This window comes from Anopheles coustani, chromosome 3 (genome assembly GCF_943734705.1).
Source record: "Anopheles coustani chromosome 3, idAnoCousDA_361_x.2, whole genome shotgun sequence".
Lineage (NCBI taxonomy): Eukaryota > Metazoa > Arthropoda > Insecta > Diptera > Culicidae > Anopheles > Anopheles coustani.
Window position 1 is genome coordinate 35,296,863 of NC_071288.1, and position 23,568 is coordinate 35,320,430.

General features: G+C 44.3%; 3 protein-coding genes across 3 annotated transcripts; 1 reads left to right on the forward strand and 2 right to left on the reverse strand.

Moving 5' to 3' along the window:
- Nucleotides 1–783: 783 nt before the first annotated feature.
- On the reverse strand, nt 784–2,296 carry LOC131260036 (uncharacterized). The gene is made up of 3 exons (XM_058261692.1): nt 2,246–2,296; nt 1,073–2,179; nt 784–1,020 (listed from the first exon to the last, which is right to left on the reverse strand). The coding sequence occupies exons 1-3, from the start codon at nt 2,294–2,296 to the stop codon at nt 784–786; spliced, it is 1,395 nt and encodes a 464-aa protein (XP_058117675.1).
- A 1,692-nt stretch (nt 2,297–3,988) lies between these two features.
- LOC131260047 (cytochrome P450 4c21-like) lies at nt 3,989–8,992 on the reverse strand. Its single transcript, XM_058261703.1, has 5 exons — nt 8,650–8,992; nt 5,336–5,591; nt 4,950–5,076; nt 4,634–4,876; nt 3,989–4,567 (listed from the first exon to the last, which is right to left on the reverse strand). The coding sequence occupies exons 1-5, from the start codon at nt 8,990–8,992 to the stop codon at nt 3,989–3,991; spliced, it is 1,548 nt and encodes a 515-aa protein (XP_058117686.1).
- Nucleotides 8,993–13,619: 4,627 nt separating this feature from the next.
- LOC131271622 (uncharacterized) lies at nt 13,620–21,872 on the forward strand. Its single transcript, XM_058273115.1, has 2 exons — nt 13,620–14,322; nt 20,608–21,872. The coding sequence occupies exons 1-2, from the start codon at nt 13,620–13,622 to the stop codon at nt 21,870–21,872; spliced, it is 1,968 nt and encodes a 655-aa protein (XP_058129098.1).
- Nucleotides 21,873–23,568: the final 1,696 nt, after the last annotated feature.

Sequence of the window (23,568 nt, forward strand, 5' to 3'; positions counted from 1 at the left end):
AATAAATAAAACTTTATTTCGATATGCTGTAAATCCTGGAAACCAAATTTCTTTTTAACTCATTATCCGCCGGTCTAAGTCTTCGTTATACATGCAAACAAAACTGAAGTGTGACTTTTTTCATGTATGCCAGTTAATGGTAGTTATTTAAAAAGTAAGGATTATATTGGATTGGTTGAAATGGATGTAAATAAAATTAAATTAATGAAATATATTAATTGTTAACAAATGTAAGCAACATTCGAGAAAACTGTTTATGTATGCAACAATGATTCTTGTGGTGTTGCAAAAGCGGGAAAATAATCGGATCGTAAATGCTGGATCAAATCAGATTGCATAAACAAGGGCGTTCATGAACCAAGGATATCGTTCGGACTATTTAACACAAGATACAAGGGAACAGATAGCACAATTTATAGGACTACAGAAGCGGAATCAGTACGGAACAGAAAATAGGGACGATCAGTATAGATCAATAGACATGGAAAATCCATCTCACATATCTCTTTCTCTCAATTGTTAACGAACTCAAAAGCATAAAGCCAGTTCTGCAAGCTAGGGGCAGTATATTTATGCTAAGTAACCTGAATCATGAACTGAATTTCGTTTGTAACATTATGTTTACTAACCGTATTATATACCAAAGTGAGTGTATTTTTTGATAAGTATTGGAGTGAATGCAACGTCAAGATGAAATGAGAAAAAGTTCTATGATCCTTATCAAATGATCTGTGCTTTGCATTGTTGTAACTATATTCGGTATAACATTATTTATTTATCTATTTATACCGCAATATCGCTCTTCTCTAAAGTGTCTTGAATTTTGGATGGTTCTGCATCGTTACAGCTTGTATAGCGGAGCTTTATAAATTCTTCACTAATCATAAACTCTTGAAATTTGTAGAATAGGCAAGCCTGCATTTTGACCTGTTCAAAGTTGATTGCGTCTTCCAAATGTGAGGACATTTCATCCATCTTTGCTTCGATGAATTCTGCCGTTGCGTTTAGGATTGAGTCTGCCTGTAAGAAAAAGAAAATTGTGTTCATCATCTACCATATTCGTGTCACATACATTATTGCCTACCGCTTCGAAACACGACATTATGTCTTCGTTGGTATCTTGTTGGGTTGCACTGTTTCGGAAACATGTTTGTAGTCCTTCGCATATGGTTTCTACCTCGTTCGCGGTCAGTTCTAGTAACCGTTGTATCGTTTCCAGGGACTCTGCTAGAGCATCATCAACATGGTAGCAAACAAACATGTTTTTCAAACTCATCACCATGTGCTGCACGGGATTGTGTTCGTAGTACTCGGCCAAACAGCGAAGTGAATTTTCCTCCTCTAAAAAAGCACTCATTGGAGAATCGATCAAACTGAAAAGAATATCATAAACCCCCACCCTGATGTCGTGCAATATATCTTCGGTTAGATTGTTTCTTATTTGAGCCAGCTCGATGAGATCATCCGCTAGAAAGTTGGTTTCGTTTGCCAGCCCATCCAAGAAGTTGGTTATCAGCTCGGCATCATCCGGGTCGGTTGAGGTTTGGAAAATAGTGACAATTAACGAGGATCGCATCAAACTCTGCCTGTCGGAAAAGTTCTGCAAAGCTCCCCTGATTGTATCTTCGATCGACGTAGTTCGCACGTTCATGCGCTGAAGTGTTTCATCAAAACTGCTGATTATCGAGTTGTCCTTGTAGAAATTTTCCAGATTCATCAATACTGTCTCCATGTATCCTTTGGTGGCATCCAAACGCTCCCTATACACATTCGCTTCCTTCTCAACCGCCTCCATCGTGGCTTCTAGCCCTGACAAATCTTCCTCTGTGATCTGTCGGCAAAGTTCAGCGACACGCAACAACAGAGGCCGTGTAACGTCTCGGAACACAATGTTCTCACTTTCCAGCGAGGGAAGGTCAAAGATTTTCGCGCAATCCTCGATGGTATTTTCGAGCGTATGATCCACTAGCGCCAGCACTCTCAGGATGGCCGCAATACTTTCCTGATTTTGGCGTTCAAACTCGTGGAAAACACTCCGAAGCTCGCCGGAAACACTACCGTCCGATGTGGCATGCGCAGAGTGTGTAACTAGTGCACTCCGTTCGAGTGCTTGCAGCTCATCGTACAGCACTCGCTTCAGGGCGACCACTTCCGGTGAAATTCTACCATCCACTAGTATCTAAAATCAATCACCAAGGGACCTAAAATACTTTGCTTTAATCATTTTTCTTCTATTAAAACTCACCGAACAGGAAAGGATCAGAAGCAGAACAACTGACTCGCCGAGGTACAACATGTTTGGTGGTCGTTTTGATGCCAATGAAGTGATTCGCTTCATTACTAACTCACAACTGTTGATGCGAACGATAGACTCCGGCTAATATTACTTCCGGACGTAGGTGATCTAGTGACAATCGTGTAATTACATCGAACAGCAGGTACAATCTTTGGTGGATAAAATGATGGAAATGCAGTTTTTAAATTACAGGTACGCTCTTGTTCGTAATGATGAGTAGAGATATTTCCCACCATGTTTTGTGCGGCGCGGAAATTTAACCGCTCTTGAACTTGCCCGACTGAACCATAAGTATAACGCTTCTAGTGATTAGAAAAAAAAAAACAAATTGAAATATCTTTGAATATAGAATTAAAAATTCATCAATTTTATAGGTGAGTTATAAGCATTATTAGATTTGTTATAAGATTTTCGCTAATAAGTGAATAAAATTGTCTTATTGAAGTTTAAAAAAATGATCTACTTGAAGGATAAAACATCATGTCTGAATTTGACTCGGGAAGATATTTAATTAGCATAAACATTTAAGTTCGATAAATTTGCACATATCTTGATAATGAAGTACTTAATCAGAAAAAATATGTAAAATGTTGAAATTTCAATAGAGAGTCTCCACTCAATTTGCAACTCCATTTGCTCTCATATATTGTTGCACGCGCCCCATCCGCTGCCACCACTTTACTTCTGTACCCTTCACGGCTGGTTGGATTTCAAGAGCTCGCGCTTACAATGGCACGCGTTCGAAGTTCGACAGTCGCAACTGCACTCGAATGCAGTTGTGCTTGCATTGCGCTTCACTACGCACTAATGTACGCCGATGGGAACGTTTGAGCGGTCGCTGCACATTCACCAACGCGGCGAACGCATTGGTTCACGCCTTTTGACTTGCAAATTTGTGCTGACTTTATAATTAGATAAACTTGTAAGCGATTCAGTGATAAACTAAATGTACCGACTTGGGGTAGGTAGTGTTGGGATGAGTGGTTCATTTGTGTTATCGTTTCGATTGAAATTCTAGTGGAATTTGATTTGTTTAGCATCGATATCAGCTTCTTTATGATCAAGCTACAAGCCATCTTAGATTGATAAACCAGTTGTTTATTGTTTTTACTTACATAACTAAACTGTTAAAATAGCATACAGCATTCAATAGACGGCGGAAATATTTCGAAACATAAAGCCCAAAGCTATTTCAATAGTGTTCAAATACATTACTATAAATATTTTTTGGGTTTTTAGCATCAACAATTGAGTTTTACTACACCTTCACTGTAACGAGTAATCAGGAGAGTGGAACAGAAAGAGTAAAAAGTAAGTAAAAAACAAGACGGCAAAAAGAACTAAAAACTGCCCGCCCTGGTCTCACCTTGTAACTGCCCTTTTTTTTCTTCTACACCGCGATTTGTGTACATGCGGCTGGCCCGTAAAATTATCTAATCGAATTGTTCGTTGCGTGTTTGGTGGAAAACAAAAGTTCTATGGCGTGTCTTGGCATACCAAAAACTGGTCCATAACGGTTAGGCAAACGGGCTGCCAATGCTTTTTCTCCTTTAACATATGAAACGTTTGTGGTTCGTTGAAGCTTAAACAACATCCATTGGACTGATGCAAAGGGTGTGTTTGCATTTTTTAAACTGTTTTAAAATGATTTGAAGAGTGAAGAGTTGTGGTTGGAAGGTGAGAAAATATGGTTCAACCACGAGGTTCCAGCTTGATCAGATGCTCGAACGCCAGATGCATGGACACCTTGAACTTGAACTCCATCTTCTCGTACGGAATGTCGGTGGAGAGGCGGAAGTTCTTCAGGATCTGCGACAGCATCATCTTCAGGCTCATCATCGCGTACCGACTGCCGATGCAACCGCGTGGGCCCCCGCTGAAGGGCAGGTAGGCGTAAGGGTGACGCTGCTTGACGCGCTCGGGCAGAAAGTGATCCGGATCAAAGCGGTCCGCGTTCGGACCCCAGTACTCCTTCTGCCGGTGCAGCGCGAACACGTTCAGCAGCAGGATGAAACCCTTCGGGATGACGAACTCGTCCAGCTGGATCGGTGCGATCGCCTTACGTCCGTAGATGGCGGCCACCGGGCAGAGTCGCTGCGACTCCTTGATTACCCGCTCGAGGTACACCATCTGCTTGAGCGTCTCGTGCGTGCACTCTGCGCCACCGTCCAGCAGCTCGCACACTTCGGCCGCCGCCCGCTCCTGCACCTCCGGATGCATGGCCAGCAGCAGGCAGGCGTGGGCGGCCTGGGTCGCCGATGTTTCGTTGCCCTAGAACGAAAGGAATGGATTTAGAAAAGCGCACGACTAGAACGCTGGCTTCGGGCGCCCACTTACGGCCGCTATCATCGTGTAGATGTGATCGGTGATCTCCTCGTGCGTGAACGGTTTACCGTTGATCGGTATGGTCAGCAGCTGGTCGACGAAGATTTGCGGCTTCTTGTAGCTGAGCATATCGTCTTCTTCCTCCTCGAAGACGACGTTGCCGTTCTCGTCCACCTCCGCGCCGTGGTTGTTGTTGCCATCGGCGGCCGTGCGTTGGAGTTTCTTCTCAAACTCGGCCCGCTTTTCCGCAATCACCTGCGCGAAGGAAGGATACCCAGCCCGGGATTAGCGAGAGTTCGCGCGAAAAACTGCGCAAAATACGTGTTACCTTGTCCGTGAAAGCGTAGCAGACCTTGCGGGACGCCATTTCGGCCTGGTAGAAGCGAGTGTACTTGTAGACAAAGTCCGGGTGAAGGTTCGCGTTGAACATCCGAAGGCCGACATTGTGAAGGATACTACGAGGGTGAAATCACCGGTTGCCGCATCCGAAAGAGGCGAGCGTATAAATTCAGTGCAAGGATTTTGAAAACGATATCCGATCAGAAAGTTAAACAACATGGAAGGGAACTATTTTCCGAAAAAGATGTTTATCCGGTTCTCAATGTAAAGTTTATATTTAGTAATGTAAACTCAGTCCAATGTATGCTTGTCTGGATTTGTACAAACCCTTTCTGGCGATTTACAAATCCTAACTACAGACTTTGCGATACCTACTTTTCAAGTCCTTCGATAAACTCCTGCTTGCCTTCGCGTTCCAGCACCTTCCCGCCGAGTGAAGTGCGACAGATCATTTCCAGCGTGCAGGGCGAGGTGAACTCCAGCATGTTGATCGGTTTGTTATCAACACGATGGGCGTGCATGCTGGCGACCATTTTGCTGGCGCAGTCGCTAAAGATCGGGATGAAACTGTTGAGGATGCGCGTGTTGAATGTGGGATTGAGCGCTTTTCGATGCACGCGCCACTCGTCATCTGTAGTTGAAACAGTTCGAACACATCGAAAATGTAGTTTTATTTTCATCCGTTCATCCGAATATTGGAAAAAATGAGGTCACAGATATAGATTATTTCTAAAACTAATAATTTCTTCTTGGGAGTCGCTCTTTGAAACAGTAAATATTTTGTTTTAAGGGTATATCTAATTATTATATAGAACAAACAAGAGCGTAAAAATATTTAATTTGTAAGATTAAAACAGACATGTATTTGCCATCCTTATATATTTTTCCAAAACCTGATCAAAAAGCCCAGTCACTTATCAAGCCAACCTGGTCATACCTTTACTCAAAAACATGCGTTTACATTTTTCCCTTAGAAAAGATGGGGGCTGTCACCAGTGACAATATGAGTATCTTCTGTTTTCTGTACTAAACTTCAAACGATTTTTATTCTTGCCGCAGACTCTTGCGTTTTTATTCATCAATCTCAATTATTGGCTCTAATGGATATTAATGTTATCTTACGCTCATATGATTGGGATGTTCAAAAACTAAAATATTATTTTAGTAAAAAATGTGTTAGTTGACAGATGAAAAAGGCAAAAACATGCGCATTCGTAAAGCTGTGACCAAGGCCTGGACTGCCAAGCGTTTTAGAACATTTTTAAGAACAATCATTTGTGATTAAATTTTGTTATATAGCTAATGCTAAGAATTGCCCCCAATTACAAATTGAATTAACTTCTTTAAGCATTATTGTTTTACCTCTTATACAGCGTACTATCCAACTTCTAGTGCCTACTGGTGGAATACTTCATGAGTTTCGTGGCAAGTGCCGAATTGCCTGTCACCCACTATATAGGACATTGGCAGTTAACGTGTTAAACATAACTACTTTCGAAGCGAATGGCAATTGCCAGTTACTTGAACGGTGCCGTTACGGAAAATGACTGACATGTTATTTCATTTTATGACATGTCAACGAAAATCCAAGAAAAAAAGGAAAGAACTACTTATGTCTTCTTCGGCGACTGTGGTAGTTGGTTCAAGAAAACTAGGCTAAGGTTGTTTGTAACTTGGCGTCATACACTTCACGTAATGTGCGACAGTTTTGTCGATAAGATTCCATGTCCATCGTCATGTCGATTATGTCCCTGTGCGTAAATGCGTTGCTATGTTTGCGCTGTCCGCTTACGGGGGGAAACTGGATTTTCTTTATGGTTCAAGCTAATTTCTGCGAGTGGAAAACAGGACAGGTAAAGGTTGCGTTCGGTGCTTAAAAGAAGGTAATTGATTTGATTGATTACTAGTGAAAGTAATCTATGGATACTGAGTAAGTTATGACAAAGTAAATTGTCAGGAAATGCGAACATAAAACTTTTAAAGAAAACTTACATCTTATCTTAAACACAGATTGAAAGACGTCCATCTAGACTCAAATTTTTAAGCTAAGCACAATTGCAAAAGTTTTTAAAGATAATGAATTTGAAAACTAAACCAGTTTAGCCCAACTTGAAAGCTGTTTTCTGTTGAAGACACACAATCACAAACAAAATTACTCAAAAGAGGACTAAGCACAAATTTTGTAAACATAACATTGAATGATGATTTGGTTTGCAATTAGTTAATGCTTGTCATTCAGGCATAAAGCATACTCTAGAATGTACTATTTCTTGTCACAGAATTGACCAACACTACGACCTTGAAATAAACTAAGAATAAGATCGAAACGAATCACCGATAAACAAGAGTTTGGCAATAGTGATAATCGTATTTATTTATAGATGGAAATGTAAACTTTGTTAGAATAAAAGTTTACAAGTTTAGAATAAACCTGATGAGTTGGTTTACTTGAAATATAAAGGACTAGATGTGCGGGTGTTGGTATAAAATGAAAGAAGCCGAGAAGGGTTAGAAAATCGGCTCACGAGTGCTGAGGCATAATCTCGTCGGTGTGGGTTCGAGTCGACTATTCACGTATTCAAAGGGAACAAGTCTAGTAAGCCCTTACTGGGTAGGCATAAAGCCTATACGAATAGAAAACCAACAATGGTAACCAGGAATAATGGAATTTTAATCTTACTCCAACTCTGTACCAGTATGCATAACACGGCAAGAATCTGTTTGGTTACATAAATATAAAGCAAAATTAGACAATTAAACACCACTTGGGTAACTCGGGATATGATGTGACAATTTACTTTTGAAGAAAATATAATAAATTGTCTATAACTCGCATCAACTCTTGATTGTACAGGATGCGTGAACAATTTTAGTAGTAAATTTATCCAATTTTTTTCTCACATTTGCTTCACAATATTGAAAAAAAAAATTGACAGCATTGAAAAGATTATTGTAAAAGGTGCCAGAATCAAAATACCCACGAGTTACTAGACGCAATGACATAGAACTTATCGAGCAATCGGTTGGTCACCGTCATTTAATTTTGCACAATTTATTGAAACGGAAAAGAAGAATGAACGATTCATATGGGTTGTTAAGAATCAGGCAAGCCTAAAAGAAAATTACCGCTCTTTATCTTCAAAAATAGTTGTTCAAAGTTACACCCACCAGGCATCGTTAAACTCTGAACCTTGATGGTTTTAACCATATCCTAATCAGGTTTAACAATTATTTTTCTAAGTTTAATGATGCACTACACTTTTAAAGTTTGTGAACTGATCTTTTCGACACATTTACCGACCTTAATAATAAAATCCTTTACACTTTTTCCGGTGCGACATAATATGACGGAGGCCTGCCGATTGCTCGTTTAGTTTAATAACGTTACGTTTAGCAATCCCTGGGTATTTTTTTCGGATGCCTAATACAATAAAAATTTTTTAATTCGTTGCACACTCTTTAGAGTACGATCATCAAAACAAGTCGTAGCATTATCTATGAGTAAAACTTGAAACTATTTCGGCGAGCAGCTACTGTGTTCAAATGCGTTACAACTTAGTAAATTTCCACCCTTCTGTTAGAGCTAATTAGTTCACTATTTACACAACAAACAGCACTCCACGAAGCACTGGTGAATTTTCCAGCAAGTTCCCCGCTGCTGGCGGTAGAGCACATCTTTCGACACTTACACTTCGCCGTGAGCAATCCGTGGTCCACGCGCATGAAATCGTACACGAAGGGCTTGTCGATGGTCGCCGTATCGGTCATCACCTTCTGTATCAGGTCCGGGTGCGTGGGGCAGATCACCGGGATCGGTCCGAAGCAGATCTTAAAGATGCGCTTGTTGTCCTTGTACGCGCGCGTGATGCTCTTGAATATCTCGTAGGAGTTTTTCTGCGCAAACTCGAGCCCATTGCCGAAGAACGGTCGCATCGGCTCCACGCACGGTATCTTTTCCGCGAACTTAAACTTTATCTTGCAGTACGCGTACAGCGACAGCACACCAATGCCGAACAACAGTAGCGTGATCATCCTGACCGACCCTCGCACCGACGGTTCTGACTGACTTGTGACTGCCTCACTCGACGGGATTGGAAGGAAAACTGACTGACCGACCGCCCGCCGGAGCCTTACAGCTCAACGCACCGGGCGAGCCCCCAGAATGCAACTACGTAATTCGTTGGCGATGCTTCCAACCCTAGCCCTACCAGTCCCTTTCAGACGCACTTGAACGCAAAGGCGGCAAGTGAAAACTCGCACTTGCCCCACGGCGCCGGCACTCGGACCGTGAGCGGTCCTTGCTCATGCAATCGGTGCATCGCGATGGTGCATCACTACGTCGTCTCGGGGAAGGGGATGGTCAAGAAGGGGAACCACTGCGGCCCAACGGATAATTTCGCGCACTTTATGCGTTGGCTTAGGGTGGATTTTCCCCTTTCATGAGCCCAATGCCACCCGGAGGGGGAGGAGGGTTGGTGTTACAGTTTTTCTCGAGCGAAGGGTACATCACACAACGCGGTCGACATAAAATCGTCCCGCCATTTTCCGCGTGAGCTAGACACTTGTCGCTCGATCGATTATGTAAACAAGAAGGCGTGTACGTGTGCCTCCGTCGATTGAGCGTCTAGCGCATAGATTAATGCATGATTAAGCACTAATTGTGGCGATGTGCAGACAAGTAAAAGCCTCGTGAAGGATGCGGATAGCTGCACGAACAAGAGCTAACGAAGCGAGAAACGTTGTATAGGTCTAACTGCTACGGCCGTTATATGGGACATTTAGCAGAGAGTAGAAGCTATTTTCACTTATTCTACCAATATCATTAATTTACATTATGCGTTTGACCTTATAACTTCACTGATGTCTACAGAAATTAATCGAATTGCAGTAAAATAAAATAATAAACACATGCATGAACACAGTGGTAATATGTTCTCCAGTTTTCTCTTCAAATTTGTTCAAGTGACATTTTTGTATGTGACTTTTTGTGACTAATTTGTTAGATTATCGCTGCGTTGTTTCATGAATCATTGTTTCAATTTTATTTTGTTCAAAGTAGACAGTACCGTATGCGTGATAATCTTTGCACCATTTGGCAATAACAAAATTTGAAATATCCTAAAAAAATTAAGATGTAGCTTTTTATTTCTTTTAAAGGGAAATGTTTGTCAATGTTTTTAAGCACATCTTCGATTGAGTTGCCATTTGTGGCCGTTATAGTCTTCTTACGCTTTCGGAATGCGCTGCAGGTTCTAAAAATGTAACTTGGATAAATTTCTCTCCAAGAACTGGTCAATGTTTCTCGGATTTTTGTCATACCTGGGTGGCTGTTAGAGCAAGCCTTGGCCTTCATAAAGCGCCATATCCAAGGAATCCAGGATGGCGGCCACATATCTTTCGACCAGGTCATAAGATGTTCCTGCAACCAATTTTATATGCGTGGGTCCATCTTGTTGAAATAGAACTATTTTGCTCCACGTTCTCCACGTGAAATGAACAACGGATCCATTCATAACCATTCCAAACATCATGACACTAGCAGGTTAATTGGTCTTGACGTTTCTACGCTTGTCGTGCACGTCTTTTGCTGCGTGAAAACTAATGTAGTGGTCGGTTCCAGAATTAAATACTGAAACGATCGTTTACCAGATTTTGTCAGTAAAGAGGTTGACGAGATTGGTTCGTCTTAGGAAATTTAAAATTTTCTTCAACCCGTATGCGGATGTGAGAATGGTTTTTGGAGCCCTTGACTTCGCCCCACAACCTTTCCTTAAGATATTCCTTACCTTAAGATTATTGATACCGAGTACTTTTGCCATCGAATAGACTGAATTCCGTTTGATCTTCTTGTTTACTGATGGAATAACCGTCCGGGTCCAAACTGACCACGTGTGCACATTAGATACCTTTAAATATAGTTATTCGACTATTTCCCTGTCCAAGACCCTTTCAACGGTCCACCTGAATACTCCAATGGTAACGGTAATACCATTTTGCGACATTTGCAAGTTAAGGATTAAGTGGATGTGAAGAAAGCCAAGGTTTTGTATGCCCAGGTCAAACGGGAACCATATTAGTGCGATGGTGCCAATATTATCACGCATACGGTACATTGTATTTTTGTAAATGCCATATTGTAGCGAACATTTGTTGGGATTTTTTAATTAGTGTTGAGTGCACAGAATTTTCATATTTAAGACTGCCCAATCAAACTTTGATCATCTATACAATATTTTTATTACAACAAGTTGGTCGATTCTATCATACTAAATGGTGAGACTGTTGAATTCAATTCGAATACCTTTTGTTGAATAAAATATGCCACCAACAAACCTAGGGAGTTTGCGACTGCCAGTTAGAAAATCGACCGAATTTGAATTGAGTTTTGAATTCAATTTGCAGCCAACTCCGTACACATATGGTAAATAGTCAAGACAAATAGATATTTGGACATCCTAAATATTAAAAAAAAAATCTTTATCTTAACCAATCGAAATAAGCTGATGAGTTATAACCTCATGACATAGAGATAGATTTGCTAGAAAAACACTGTACAATTGTAGCTGGGATACAAACCTTTTCAATCGGAATTGCTGCAGTTATGATTAGTGCATGATCGTACATTTTTCGTGTCGTTAACTTTCGTCCGTATTACTTCGATTGTTTGTTGCAATTTTGCATGGAGTGCATCCTAAATATTTGGAAAATTCATTTAGTTCTAAACATACATATTTCCGGGTTCATAATCATCGCGTGAAAAAACATCGCCAAGACGAGATGCGTATGTGTGTTTGTAGACTATGCTGTGGCATAGATCAAGGCATGTCGTGGAGTAGATGAAGTTGGTCGGCAATCACACAAATACCTCGAACGATCACCTTAACCCAAAGTTTAAGCAGAGGTCTACGATTCTGTAATATGAGCTAAATAGGCCGCAAATGTGATTTTGCACTTTACGAACTTTCATCCATGTTTTAAGCGGTTTTTCTTAAAAATTGAGTGAAATAAGTAAAAATATCTTTAATATTCACAGTCAAATGTTCATTTTGGTTAGTTCATAGTGAAATTTAACAAAGCTATGTTGAAGTAAATATAATTTAATTTTAAAGTTTAGGAAATTTACATAAAATTTTATCTATTATTGGTCTCAAACAATCATTGCCAATTCCCAGCCTGTTTGCTGTAACCCGAATTTGATATTTTGTCTTAGTTCTTACCATTTATAAGTCGAGTAGACCACAGCCTAAGGCAAGGTAAGAAAGTGCCAAGTATGCGTTCGTCTTGAGGTACCCGCCAACCTATGTAGTTGTGGCTTTGGTGCCGCTGCGTATGTACCCGTGAGCCGCGATCAGCGGCGACCGTCCGGTTCCGAAAAAAATACACGTCGACAATCGCGTGAGCCATTCCAGAGTGAACCTTTGCCGTGGCAACACACGGTCCGTGCGCCCTTGCCCGTGTACAGTGAGCACCGTTTGTCGCTGCTTCTGGGGTCTCAGAAGGTGGTGTGTGACCCCTGAGGAGCCAGTGGAAGATTGCCCCGGAAGAGGACCTCTAGTGGCCGTTTGGCAGAAAGCGGAAATACCTCGGTCTGCAACGTGAGTGTGTTACTAATATAAGGTTCCGACAAACGGAAACGTTCTTCGTTGGAACGTCATCGTGTCAATCGTGGCGAACGAAAGGTGAATAAAAATGTCACCTTGATCTCGCTCCGCTATAGCAGCACCGCGTGCTGACGTGGTGCGAATGCTCTAGCGAAACGCTGCGCGCAGCAATCTGGTGACAAAAAAGAACGAAAGATTTCAACGCGCTCAAAGTGACGAACGCGCCGTGAACTGGTGGCCGATTGGCGGCGAAAGAAAGCATACGAAGAAGCGTTCGTTCGGTGCTGTCGAATGCAATGAAGGGTGCGGGTATTTTGTAGTGTGGTGTATTTTTTTGCAATGGTAGCCTTGTCCTGGAACCTGAACAACCGAAAGTGTGTAGGACCGGTCGCAGAGAACGATTCCTGCGCTCGAGGCTGGACGGAGGCAGTACGTGCGAGCGAGAGGTCGCTCTCAGGTGATTGGAATGTTGATGCCATGGGCCGTGGCTAGTGAAAAAAGCTACCCCTAATTGTGCCTGTGTAGGTGCGATCGAGTGCGCCAGCACAGGGGATGATCGTCGGTCTGGCTTGCGTGTGGTTGTGGCGGTGGAGGTGTAAGAGGTCTTTCCGGAGCTTTGTGTGTTCTTCTTGTGGTCCGAGAAAATTCGATCGCACTGAAGTAGATCTTCAAATATACAAAACATACAAACCTGTCAGTGTCAAAATCTCGTGACAAAGTTTTTGTTTTCTGTTTTAAAACAGTTTATCTTGATGTGTTTAAAATTAGTTTGCTGTAATATAAATTTTATTAAATGCATTTTATTTTTGATTGCTTCTAGTTCTTGTTCTCCATTTCATTTGGTTGAGTGAAAAATGGTACCCTTTTGCTGGGACGTTCCTGCCAGGGTTGGTGCTTAGTGTTGGTGCGTTCGATGCCAGAGTGAAGCAAGTGCGGTGAAGTGATAAAGTGAACGAAAAGCAAACCAAACAAGTGACCTGCTGTTTGCACCAAGTGTCGGTGAACGAACGTAACACTAGCGAAAGCAAGGGCCCCCGAAAAGGGATCGCGCGGTGCTTATGAAGGACGCGCCAAACATGGGCGAGTCGACACCGATCTGTCGCTGCCGGGTGCTGTACCTGGGCAGTGCCGTGCCCCGCCAGAGCAAGGACGGCCTGCAGGGCATCCAGGAGCCGCTGCGCAGCCTCTACCCCTCGGAGGGTGCGATCGGCGCGAAGGGCATCGACTCGTGGCTGAGCGTCTGGTCGAACGGCATCCTGCTGGAGAACGTGGACGAGAACCGGAAGCAGGTGACGCGCTTCTTCCCGATCGACTCGCTGCACTACTGCGCCGCCGTCCGCCAGGTGCTCATCCCCGAGCGCGGCAACAGCAACCCGGAACCGAAGTTCCTGCCGCTCGATTCGCCGTTCGCGCGCACCCCGCGCGCCCAGCATCCGCCCATCTTCGCGGCCATCCTGCGGCGCACCACCGGCATCAAGGTGTTGGAGTGTCACACGTTCATCTGCAAGCGGGAGGCGGCCGCGAACGCGCTGGTGCGCTGCTGCTTCCACGCGTACGCCGACAACTCGTACGCGCGCCAGCTCGAGGGCGGCTCCGGCAGCGCGGGCAGCTCCAACAGCGTGTACGGAACGATCGGTGGCAAGTCGAACGGCACCGGCGAGGGCTGGCGGTCACGTGCCGGTAGCACGACCACGCTCAACAGCGTCGGCGTTGGCAGGCAGCCAATTAACGGCGTCGGCGATGCGTACACGGTGAAGAATCGTAAGTATCGGCCACCGGCCAACTCCACTAGAACCCCACGAGGGGGTTTCGATTTCGAACCGACCCCTTTTCGAGCAACCCACCCGCTCTTGCTGAGGAGAGTGGCTCTATTTTGCTTACTTAAAAATTCGTAGGAGACCAGTGTGACCATGAGCGTGTCGCCCCACGCCGTCAAATTAGGCTAACTATGAAAGTTTGCGTAGGTCAATCCAAATGCAGCCAATCGCTGCTAAACGATCGAATTCCTTCACGGCGTCAAACGCACAACACATGCACCGCAGCAAACACACAACGCAATGGGTCGTCGTTGCAGTCGTTGCAAATTAGTCGTTTCGCCACAACCGGCTGACCTTCCGATGTCATTGGCGCAGGAATTTGGCGCAGAACGACGTCAAAGAACGTACACGTATCCTGACGGGCCGGCCGAACGATGCAGATGCCCGCAGATACGCAGCTCAGATAAGGAAGGCTAATGTGTTTTTCCCCACTTTTTTAACAACCTGTACCTTTCGGGGCTTTTCGGGGACGGTGCTAAACCAGAGAGCTTGCGTGCGAGTCGGTAAAAAACCGGTTTTCTGACCGGGACACTTGACTACGTGTTCGTGGCCTGGCCGAGATCGTAACGGAGGGAAGGCTTGGATTGGATGGCTGACAAAAAAATGGTTGTGAAAATAAGTTTGGGGGAGATGAAATCGATTCTCGAGCAAGGTGTCAATCGTGACTGACAAATTGTGCTATTGTTGTGCGGAGTTTCTAATGGGTGTAAATTGGCCACAATGCTGTGACCATAGTGATCTGTCATAACGAACGAGGAGTTGGGAGGCCTTGAAAGTTTTTTTTTTGGACTATTAGCATGTTTTTGGTGTTCATTAAAGATGGAATTTAGTTGAGTACTATACGAAATGATAGTTAAAAAGTGTGGAAATTGGTGGAATCAAGAAAGTTGTCGACAAATTGCTTGTTTATAGTCGCAAAACAAATTCGGTTAAGAATGTAAGTTTGTTTTCGTATGCTGGTGAGAGCCAATTTCCATGGATGAATTTTAGTTTCAATATAATATTCAACAAAGCCAAAATATTCTGGCTGAGTGACAAATTTCTCTATATTTTAGTAATTACATTTAAGTTGAACGATATTCCATTCTACAAAGCACTGCATAACTTTGGCTGTTTCAGCGTAAAAGTTGCAACTCGGTGAGCAGAACACAGCAAATAAATAGAAAATATTGTTAAAACTGTCGGTTACATTTGCAGACAACTGTAGGTTGGTTCGAAAGATGTTTTTTAGCAAAACTAGCTGAAAAGGAGAATGATAAAAATATATTTACAGTGAACTAGAGTGGGAGTGAAAACAGGAGTTACGTAATCCTATAGCAATATAAATCATTCTCATAACATTTTGTGTGGTGCAAACGGATTCCACGAGTTTTATAAGACAAGAACTGGAATATACAGCAAAATAAAGCTAGAAATTCCTTTGGACCCAAATGTAGCATCAAATCTTACCATTTTGTTTGATGTTACCATCAAGTCAGCAAATTTGGGTCGTAACGGTATCACATAAAAACAATACAATTTAGCTCTGAACAGAGTACTGTCGGTATTTTTTTTTTAATTTCAAACGGATTGTCGCATCAAATGCATGTTTAAACGGCCGCTATAAACGTCTGTTTCGTCTTTATCTACGAGTCATTTATGTGGATTTACGGGCAGTTGAGCAAGCAAACATCGCGTCAAGCGCCGTTACCATCGAGGAGATGTTTGTGCAATCTTTCGTCAGATGATTCAAAGCATCTCATCACGGCAGCCTTGACCTATGGCGGTAAGTACAGACTCATCTCACTGCTGCGTTGATTGCGCTTGCTTTGTTTAGTAGGTACAACTCAACGACAACGGCGTTGCAAGCTGCCCATTGCCTTACGAACATAGGGCAGCTCGTTTCGTAACACTCCGCCATCGTCGCCATCGCGAGTGGCAAATTCATCAAACGCATATTCAAAGGTCGGCTCAACAATCACCCCCAATAAAAACGGTGACGAGCACTGGCTGAGTGGAACGGCCATGAAAAACTGTAGCCACTGCTGGCGGCTGGATGGTTTGCAAGTTTTCGGTTTGGGTTACAAGTCTGCAAATTTCATAATTTCTACCCCCTTACCCCGGTGGTGGCCAATCGATGGGGTCCTTCACCCATGGCTGACCAAACGAGCAACGCCAACGAATGGCATGAATTGCAAGCGCCGCCGACCACGGAAAGGGGAAGGAGCCGAAAAGCGGTTTGCCGCCCGGAACGGACTTAATAAAACAAAAATCGGACATTTATAAGCGTTCCAGCTGACCGAGCAGCAGGGTTGATAAAAAAAGACTCCCATGCAGGAAGCAACAGTAAGGAAAGCGAAGAGGTAGAAAAAAAAACAAATAGTAAAAGTGCTACTGCTTCGGTGCCTAGAAAACCCTCTCGAATGTTAATGTTGTATGAGGAGCAGGGTAGGGGGCTTCAGTGGTGCTGTAGGCAAATCGGAAAACAATCAACTGTTGGCATCAGCGCCACGTAGTGCCCATTCGTCAGCACGTGCCCTACGTTTGCGCAATACGGCCATTGATCGACTGCCATGCATTCGTCGGGAGGGGTTCGTCGCTTGATGTGAGTGCAGAAGTCTTTCATATTGATTTTCATTGGCGAAGGAATGCGACTACTTTGCGTTGCGTCCTAAAAAGGGACACAAAATTAACACCCTTCCCTACATTCCGAAAGCATGTGCCGAAAGTAAAGCGCATTGTGAATTGTGATTGAAGGCGAACTATTATGAAGCACCACACTCTAGCGTGTGATTATGAGTCCCCGGTTTGTGCGATAAAAACTGTAACAAAGCGCTGCACAGTGAGATAGCGCTAAGGAATTTTATGTTTTTATTTAGAAAATTTGTATAGCTTCATAATTTTTTACTTGAAATACTCCAAACATATTTCAGTAATAAACGAAAGAAGATGAAAAAGAATCGCATAGTAAACCCTGGGGATCTATTGAAGAGCTTGGTTCCCACGTCAATTTGCTCATGTTTATTTAAAGACTGTATCTGGAAGGAGGAAAACATGTAGTAGTTTTATCTTTGTGTAGTTTTTGTTAGCATGTGTGGGCTTGTGTGTGTTTTAGTACATTTGTTTGTTTGAGATCATACATTAATTTAATATTTAAACTTACTTGGATTGGAATTGTTATTTTCAATCGCTTATTTCCTTACTATATATTAGGCAGCTTAAAATTTACTTAAGGTTTTATTTCTAATCTTCTGTCCACGGTCCCACTGTGTACCCTTCCAAGAAGCAATATATTGCGATTACTTTGGCAAAGAAAAGAAAAAGACAAAACAAATGACGTGCATAAACCTGTCCATCGTTAAGCGTTGCACAGTGTTTCAATTAAGTTGGAACACTGATCGAAGGGTTTATTTTGTTTTGCTTTTGTTCGATATTTTTACTTTCGGCAGCACGTGTTTGTCCGCGAAGTACGCTTCGAACGATTTGTTTGACCATATCTACCGCCTTTCCATGTTGCGCCAGAGTGATTGAAGCGATGCATGATGTAAGAGGTAGTTTGTTGTATGGTTTGTGCAAGCTTTCACAATGTTTCCAGCCAGTTTATTTGATTGTTAACTTGGTAGAGACATTTTATCAATTTTACTTCAATTTTGCAAGGGTGAAATCATCTGAGCAACTTAAAAATCATTAACTGTGGCATTGTTCTCATATCAAAAACGTGTCTTCCAACAGACGGACAGCATACGACTGAAATACATAGCGTTATGCTTGAACTTTTTTAGCACGCAAGAAAATCTTGTCGCCGTCCTAGCCTCAGGCCTGGCCAGATGGTAGTGCAGATAATAATTTCCGCCCAATCAGCGGCACAGTCCCGGAATGTGCGGCCCTTTCTACGAACTGCTCCAAATAGCGAAATTATAAGCCCAGCCGCCAAGTGGGAAAATGTGAAACGAAAGCCGAAGATATGACGTGACCGTTCGCATTTTCCCCGGCTGGTTCAGATGAAGGAAGGGGGGCGTTGAACGATGCCCAAAGATATCATTTACCTGTGAGTGGGAATCATGTTGACCTTGTTGTTGTTGTTGTTGTAGTTGATGCAAGCAGACGTGGAAGGCGCCGGCCTCTGAGGGGAACGGATCTGACGACAATAGTAGTGCAGAGAACGGAATCGAGGCTATTTCGAACGCTTGGGTCACGCTAGAGAAGCCCGGCACCTTTTTTTCCTTCGCCTCTCATGCGGCGGAAACAGCAACAAGTGGCGGCAGGAAGTAAACTGCCACATCAGACATACGGAAGGGTTGGCTTCCGTGGAGGTGGAGACGCTTGAAAAAGAAGGCAGAAAAGAACCTGTGGCAACACCATGAGCCTTCAGTTTCGTGATCTAGATTTGCTTCGCTCGATGGAGCTGCTCGTCTGTTGCTTGCTTGCCTTTCTTCCGCAGCTACTGCTACACGCCACGCTTGTCCGCCATCTGCCCGTCGTCTCGGCGCCGCGTGCATCGAGCCGCCGAGATTCAAGTTCATGCACTTCACGAACGAAACAAAATGCATGGGAAATCGCCCGACATCTTGTCGATTGTTCGAGGCCTTCCAGCGGCCGCGTTCTCAACGTAACTGATTGTCGTAATGATCCAATTGTGGCCCAAAGCATCGCCGAACAATGGCACCGGTGCGCCACAGGGTTAGCAGGTTGGCTGTGCGCGGGAATGAGCTCATCTTAATACAGCGTCAGGAATGTCAGATTGCAATCGATAATTATTGATTCACCGCGGAATGTCGGGAAGACGTCGTACGGACGGGTTTTGTCCGTGCCATGGGAATTGGATTTATTGGGGGAATGTATTGCCGGAACAATTGGCCTAGTCAAAACTTTCTGGAAAATTAATCGATTGATGGACGTTATAGTTTTCACAAAATAAATGCTAAAGAACCGTACAGGTATTGATCGAGGTGTACTGGGAGTTAATTTTTTATGAGTCTTCATTCAAGGAATTATTTTTCATATTAAGCTAAAATAATGATGCAATTTTTTAAGATCTTGCACGACAAATCTCCTTCGTTCGCATGTATAAAAAACGGATATACCCGAATGAATCGTTATACTTTCCTTTTTTTTGCACTGGTCTTAATTTCGCGTAGTACTGACCAGTTTTTGAATGGACACTTCACACCTTTCCTATTTCCTATGTTTTGTTTTATTTCATATGATACAACAATTACCAGCCTTCACTATCAGCAAACGTCAGCGTTAGATGATAAAGTGGCTTGCCTTTTTCTTTTTCTTTTAATACCTGGTTTTAGATTTTGAGAGGCTAATTCAACCTTCTGTCTTTCGACCAAAAGTAGGAGCGGTATTATAAAAGGATTTAATGTAACCGTTAATTTTTGTCGAATTTTTCACATTCTCATCATTTATCATTTGTTTTGTGTCCAAGGATTATTTTGTATGAATTTACAAGGTGGTTAATTCGCAGTTTATATCTAAAGAGACTCAAAAATATGCAAACTGTTCAAAATAATTGTCTAAAAACTAAAAAAATGTTTCAACAGCTTGTTAGAACTGAATTTTTTGAGTTGTAATGTTTTCCAAATAACACTGTTATTCAATGAAGAATAATAAGTTGATAACGTTACAAACATTGATTTGAATAAAAAATATTATTGTTTTTAAATAAATAATCTTTGTTAATTAAGCAAAGTATTGAAAGATTAAATGTGACGAAAAACATGTTTTAGTAAAGCTTTTCAAAAAAAATAGTCTGCAATACAAATTCTTCTGTTTCTTGGTAATTTTAAAAGTGCCCTAGTTCTTACCACTTATTGCATTGTGGCTAGCGACATGTAAAATATAATTATGTTCGAAACGGTTTAATCGATTAGTAGAAGCTCATGAAAATTTGAACCAACACGTAATTTGGAAATGATTCAACAATCTTCGCGAAAGCAGGAAGCTGGATAAGGACGAAATAATCTGTTCGTCATATTAAATATCGTTTTGATAAATATGGAAACAAACAAACACCTAGTAATAGTCTTGGATCCGTTTCAACAAAATCCTAACATTTGAAGCAGGTTTTGGTTATTAAGATAAAGGTCGATTACACTCAGAAGTTTTGAAGTATGTTTTAAAATACATTCACCTCTTTTTGAGATAAGGTTATGAGTCTAGTAGGCTCTTCAGGGATTTGAACTTGAAAATTTCTGAACCTGTTATACTAATGTTGGCCCTTCTCGACCTCTCTTCCCCACAGTTTACGCGAGCAGCGCGGACCTGGAGGTGGTGGACGACGGCGAAAGCTCGCTGTACAACGGCGACGAGAACCACAAGGTGTGGAACGGCTCGACCGATCAGATCGATGGCATCGGCTTTGGTAACGATGGGCACTACGATATCTACTCCGGCCCCGGTGGCCTCGGGGGCAGCACCGGAGGCGGCGGTGGAGGCGGGGCCGGGGGCGGGGGCTCCACGCTGGGCCGGCCGGCCCGCGTCCGCCAGATAAGCGCCCCGGTGCCGGTGCCGCCGCCGCCGAAAGAAGAGCCGAAAAAGTCCAAGAAGGACAAGAAGGCGGCCAAGGGTGCGGCCCAACAGCAACAGCAACAGCAGCTGCAGCATCAGGCGCAGGTAGGCAGTCAAAGTTTATCCGGTACGCTTATAAGACCACGTCCCATGCACATGAATCCACTAGGTCGGTCGGCTGGCGGACCGGCAGCCGGAGCCAACCCCGCCGCAGCGATGGCCGCCGCGGCCGCCGCACATCACGGCATGATGCTGTACCACCACCACCCCGGCCTGGTGGGCCACCCGGGCGCCGGCCCGCCCCCGCCCGTCCCGGGCCGCCAGTTCCACACGATCGGCCACCGCAGCATGAACGGCGGGCTGGTGGGGCACCCCCCGCACCCGGCCATGCTGCAGCACCCGCACCCGGCGATGCACCCGGCGCTGGGTCTGCACCCCCCGCACCCGGGCATGCACCCGCACGCGGGCATGACCCTCCCCGCCATGATGATGGCGCCCCAGTACGCGACCCTGCAGCATCCGCGCACCAGCAAGAAGAAGAAGGACAAGAGCAAGACGCTCAACGGCAGCAACGGCAGCATCCCGATCGGCGTCCCCGTCGTGCCGCCCATGTTCGCCTACCCGCCGCCCTCGAACGGCGGCTCGCTCGCGGACAGCCGGCCGCTGTCGATGAGCAGCCGGAAGCTGGCGCAGTCGGCCGCCGCCGGGCTGGACGACGCGTCGGGCAACGCGTCGGGCGCCGAGTCGCCGGGCGGGACCGGCATCTACCGGCGCAAGGGCCACCTGAACGAGCGCGCCTTCAGCTACTCGATCCGCCAGGAGCACCGCAGCCGGAGCCACGGCTCGCTCGCTAGTCTGCAGTTCAACCCGCCCGACCTCAAGAAGGAGCGCGAGATCGCCCAGATGGTGGCCGGGCTCGAGCTGAGCGACGACTCGACGCTGCGCCGCCGGTCCGAGGTGGCCGGCTCGTCCGGGACGTTCGGCAAGCCGAGAAGATGAGCCGACGGCGTGGCCTTTTAACGAACACATTTGTAACATACAAGCAGCATATAGGGTGCAGCTGGAGCGTAGACTATCGCATCACAAACAACGCATACACACACACACACACAGCAACACAGACTAATGGCATTAGGCGGCGATAGGAGATAGTGTACCGGGCAACCCGAGGGTTCCGCATTACCAAAACACTCTTCAGGACGCACGTGTTTTTGGTACCGCGTTAGGTTCGGTTTTCATTTTATCGGTTTTTACAACAAGTTACAAGTTAAGGAGCGAAAGGAAAATAACACCATGCGGGAGTTTTCGTTTTTCTTTCTTCGGAACCATCATTATGTTATCAACTTGGATAGACTCCGGAAATCAAACACACACACACACACACACAGACACCAACCGACTGGTGGTGGATGGAAGGCCACCCGCTCGCAAAAAAAAAAATAAGGAAAAAGGGCGCAAGGAGTTCGTTGACCTCCTCCTCCTCCTCTGGACGCCCCCCGAGCGGGGCGGGACGCATGTGAATGCAATTACAAGAAGAAATGAATGTGCCTTATTAGGTAGTTAGATAATTTAATTATAATCACTACGCCCCAACGCACACACACATACACACAAGAACACAACCACACCTCGAGCAGCGAAGGAGATTAAAAAGGGTAATGGTGGTAATGGTAGGAGTTTTCTTTATTCGCGAGTGCGAGTTTTCCCGAATGCAGTTAAGCAAAAATAAAAAATAAAAATGACGATTAGAAAAGCTCACGGTTCGGTTTTTGAGGTGAAATCTGGTGTGAACGGAACGACGGAGAGGTTAATCGGTGGCTAACTGGTTGGGTGTGCGAAAATGTGCGATCGGAAAATTGTTCGTGACGCACAAACACGCGTTGCCACCATCTTTCCCCTGCACCGCCGCTCATTACTCACTTTCGATGCATTTGGGCGACACGGGGAAAGACGTGATGCTCATTTTAATGATACTGTTTTCAATGTGGTGAAACAGACCCCAACCTACCCCTGAACGATAAGAGCATTTGTGGCGTCGCGGAAGACAACAGGCACATCGCGATCGTGCATTATTTCCCATTACCTACCGATGACGAAAAAAAAAACAACCAGCTTTACGCTTGAAAGCGAAAACGGAAAAGTGTGGCCGGTAGCGAGAGAAAAGGAAAAAAAGGAGAAAAACCTCCCCTGAGCACGGGGGCTTTTTGTTTTTGGAAGAGTGTGTGAACGGGCGAGTGCGTACGGTATGGTGGTGGTGGGATGGCCACGTGTGGAGGCAGTTAAGGAAACGAGCAACGAGCGGCGAAAGGTACTAAGAAAGAAAGCAACCGAAAATGTTGTAGAGAGTCAACTTTAATGATCAATCAATCGTGAAGAAGCCATCGAGCGAAAGAAGGAGCGGGATTAGCTGGAGTGTAAGAAAAAAAAACCGGGCTTCCGGGGGGCGAGAGTTCATTGAAACAGCGAGATGTATAAGACAAAACAAAACAAAGCCGAAACAAAAAAAAATCTTACTCCAACAGTCATAATGCTGAAGCGAAAGGAAGAAAGCGAACAAGGAGGAAGTAACCTCTACCAGACCGGAGAGGTCGGGGGCTCGGAAAGGATTAAACGGCGGCACATGGAGTACGGGCGAGAGATAAAGAAAGCCGCCCGTGGCCGTCAGGCAGGTTGGCGAAATTTTACCACCAACATA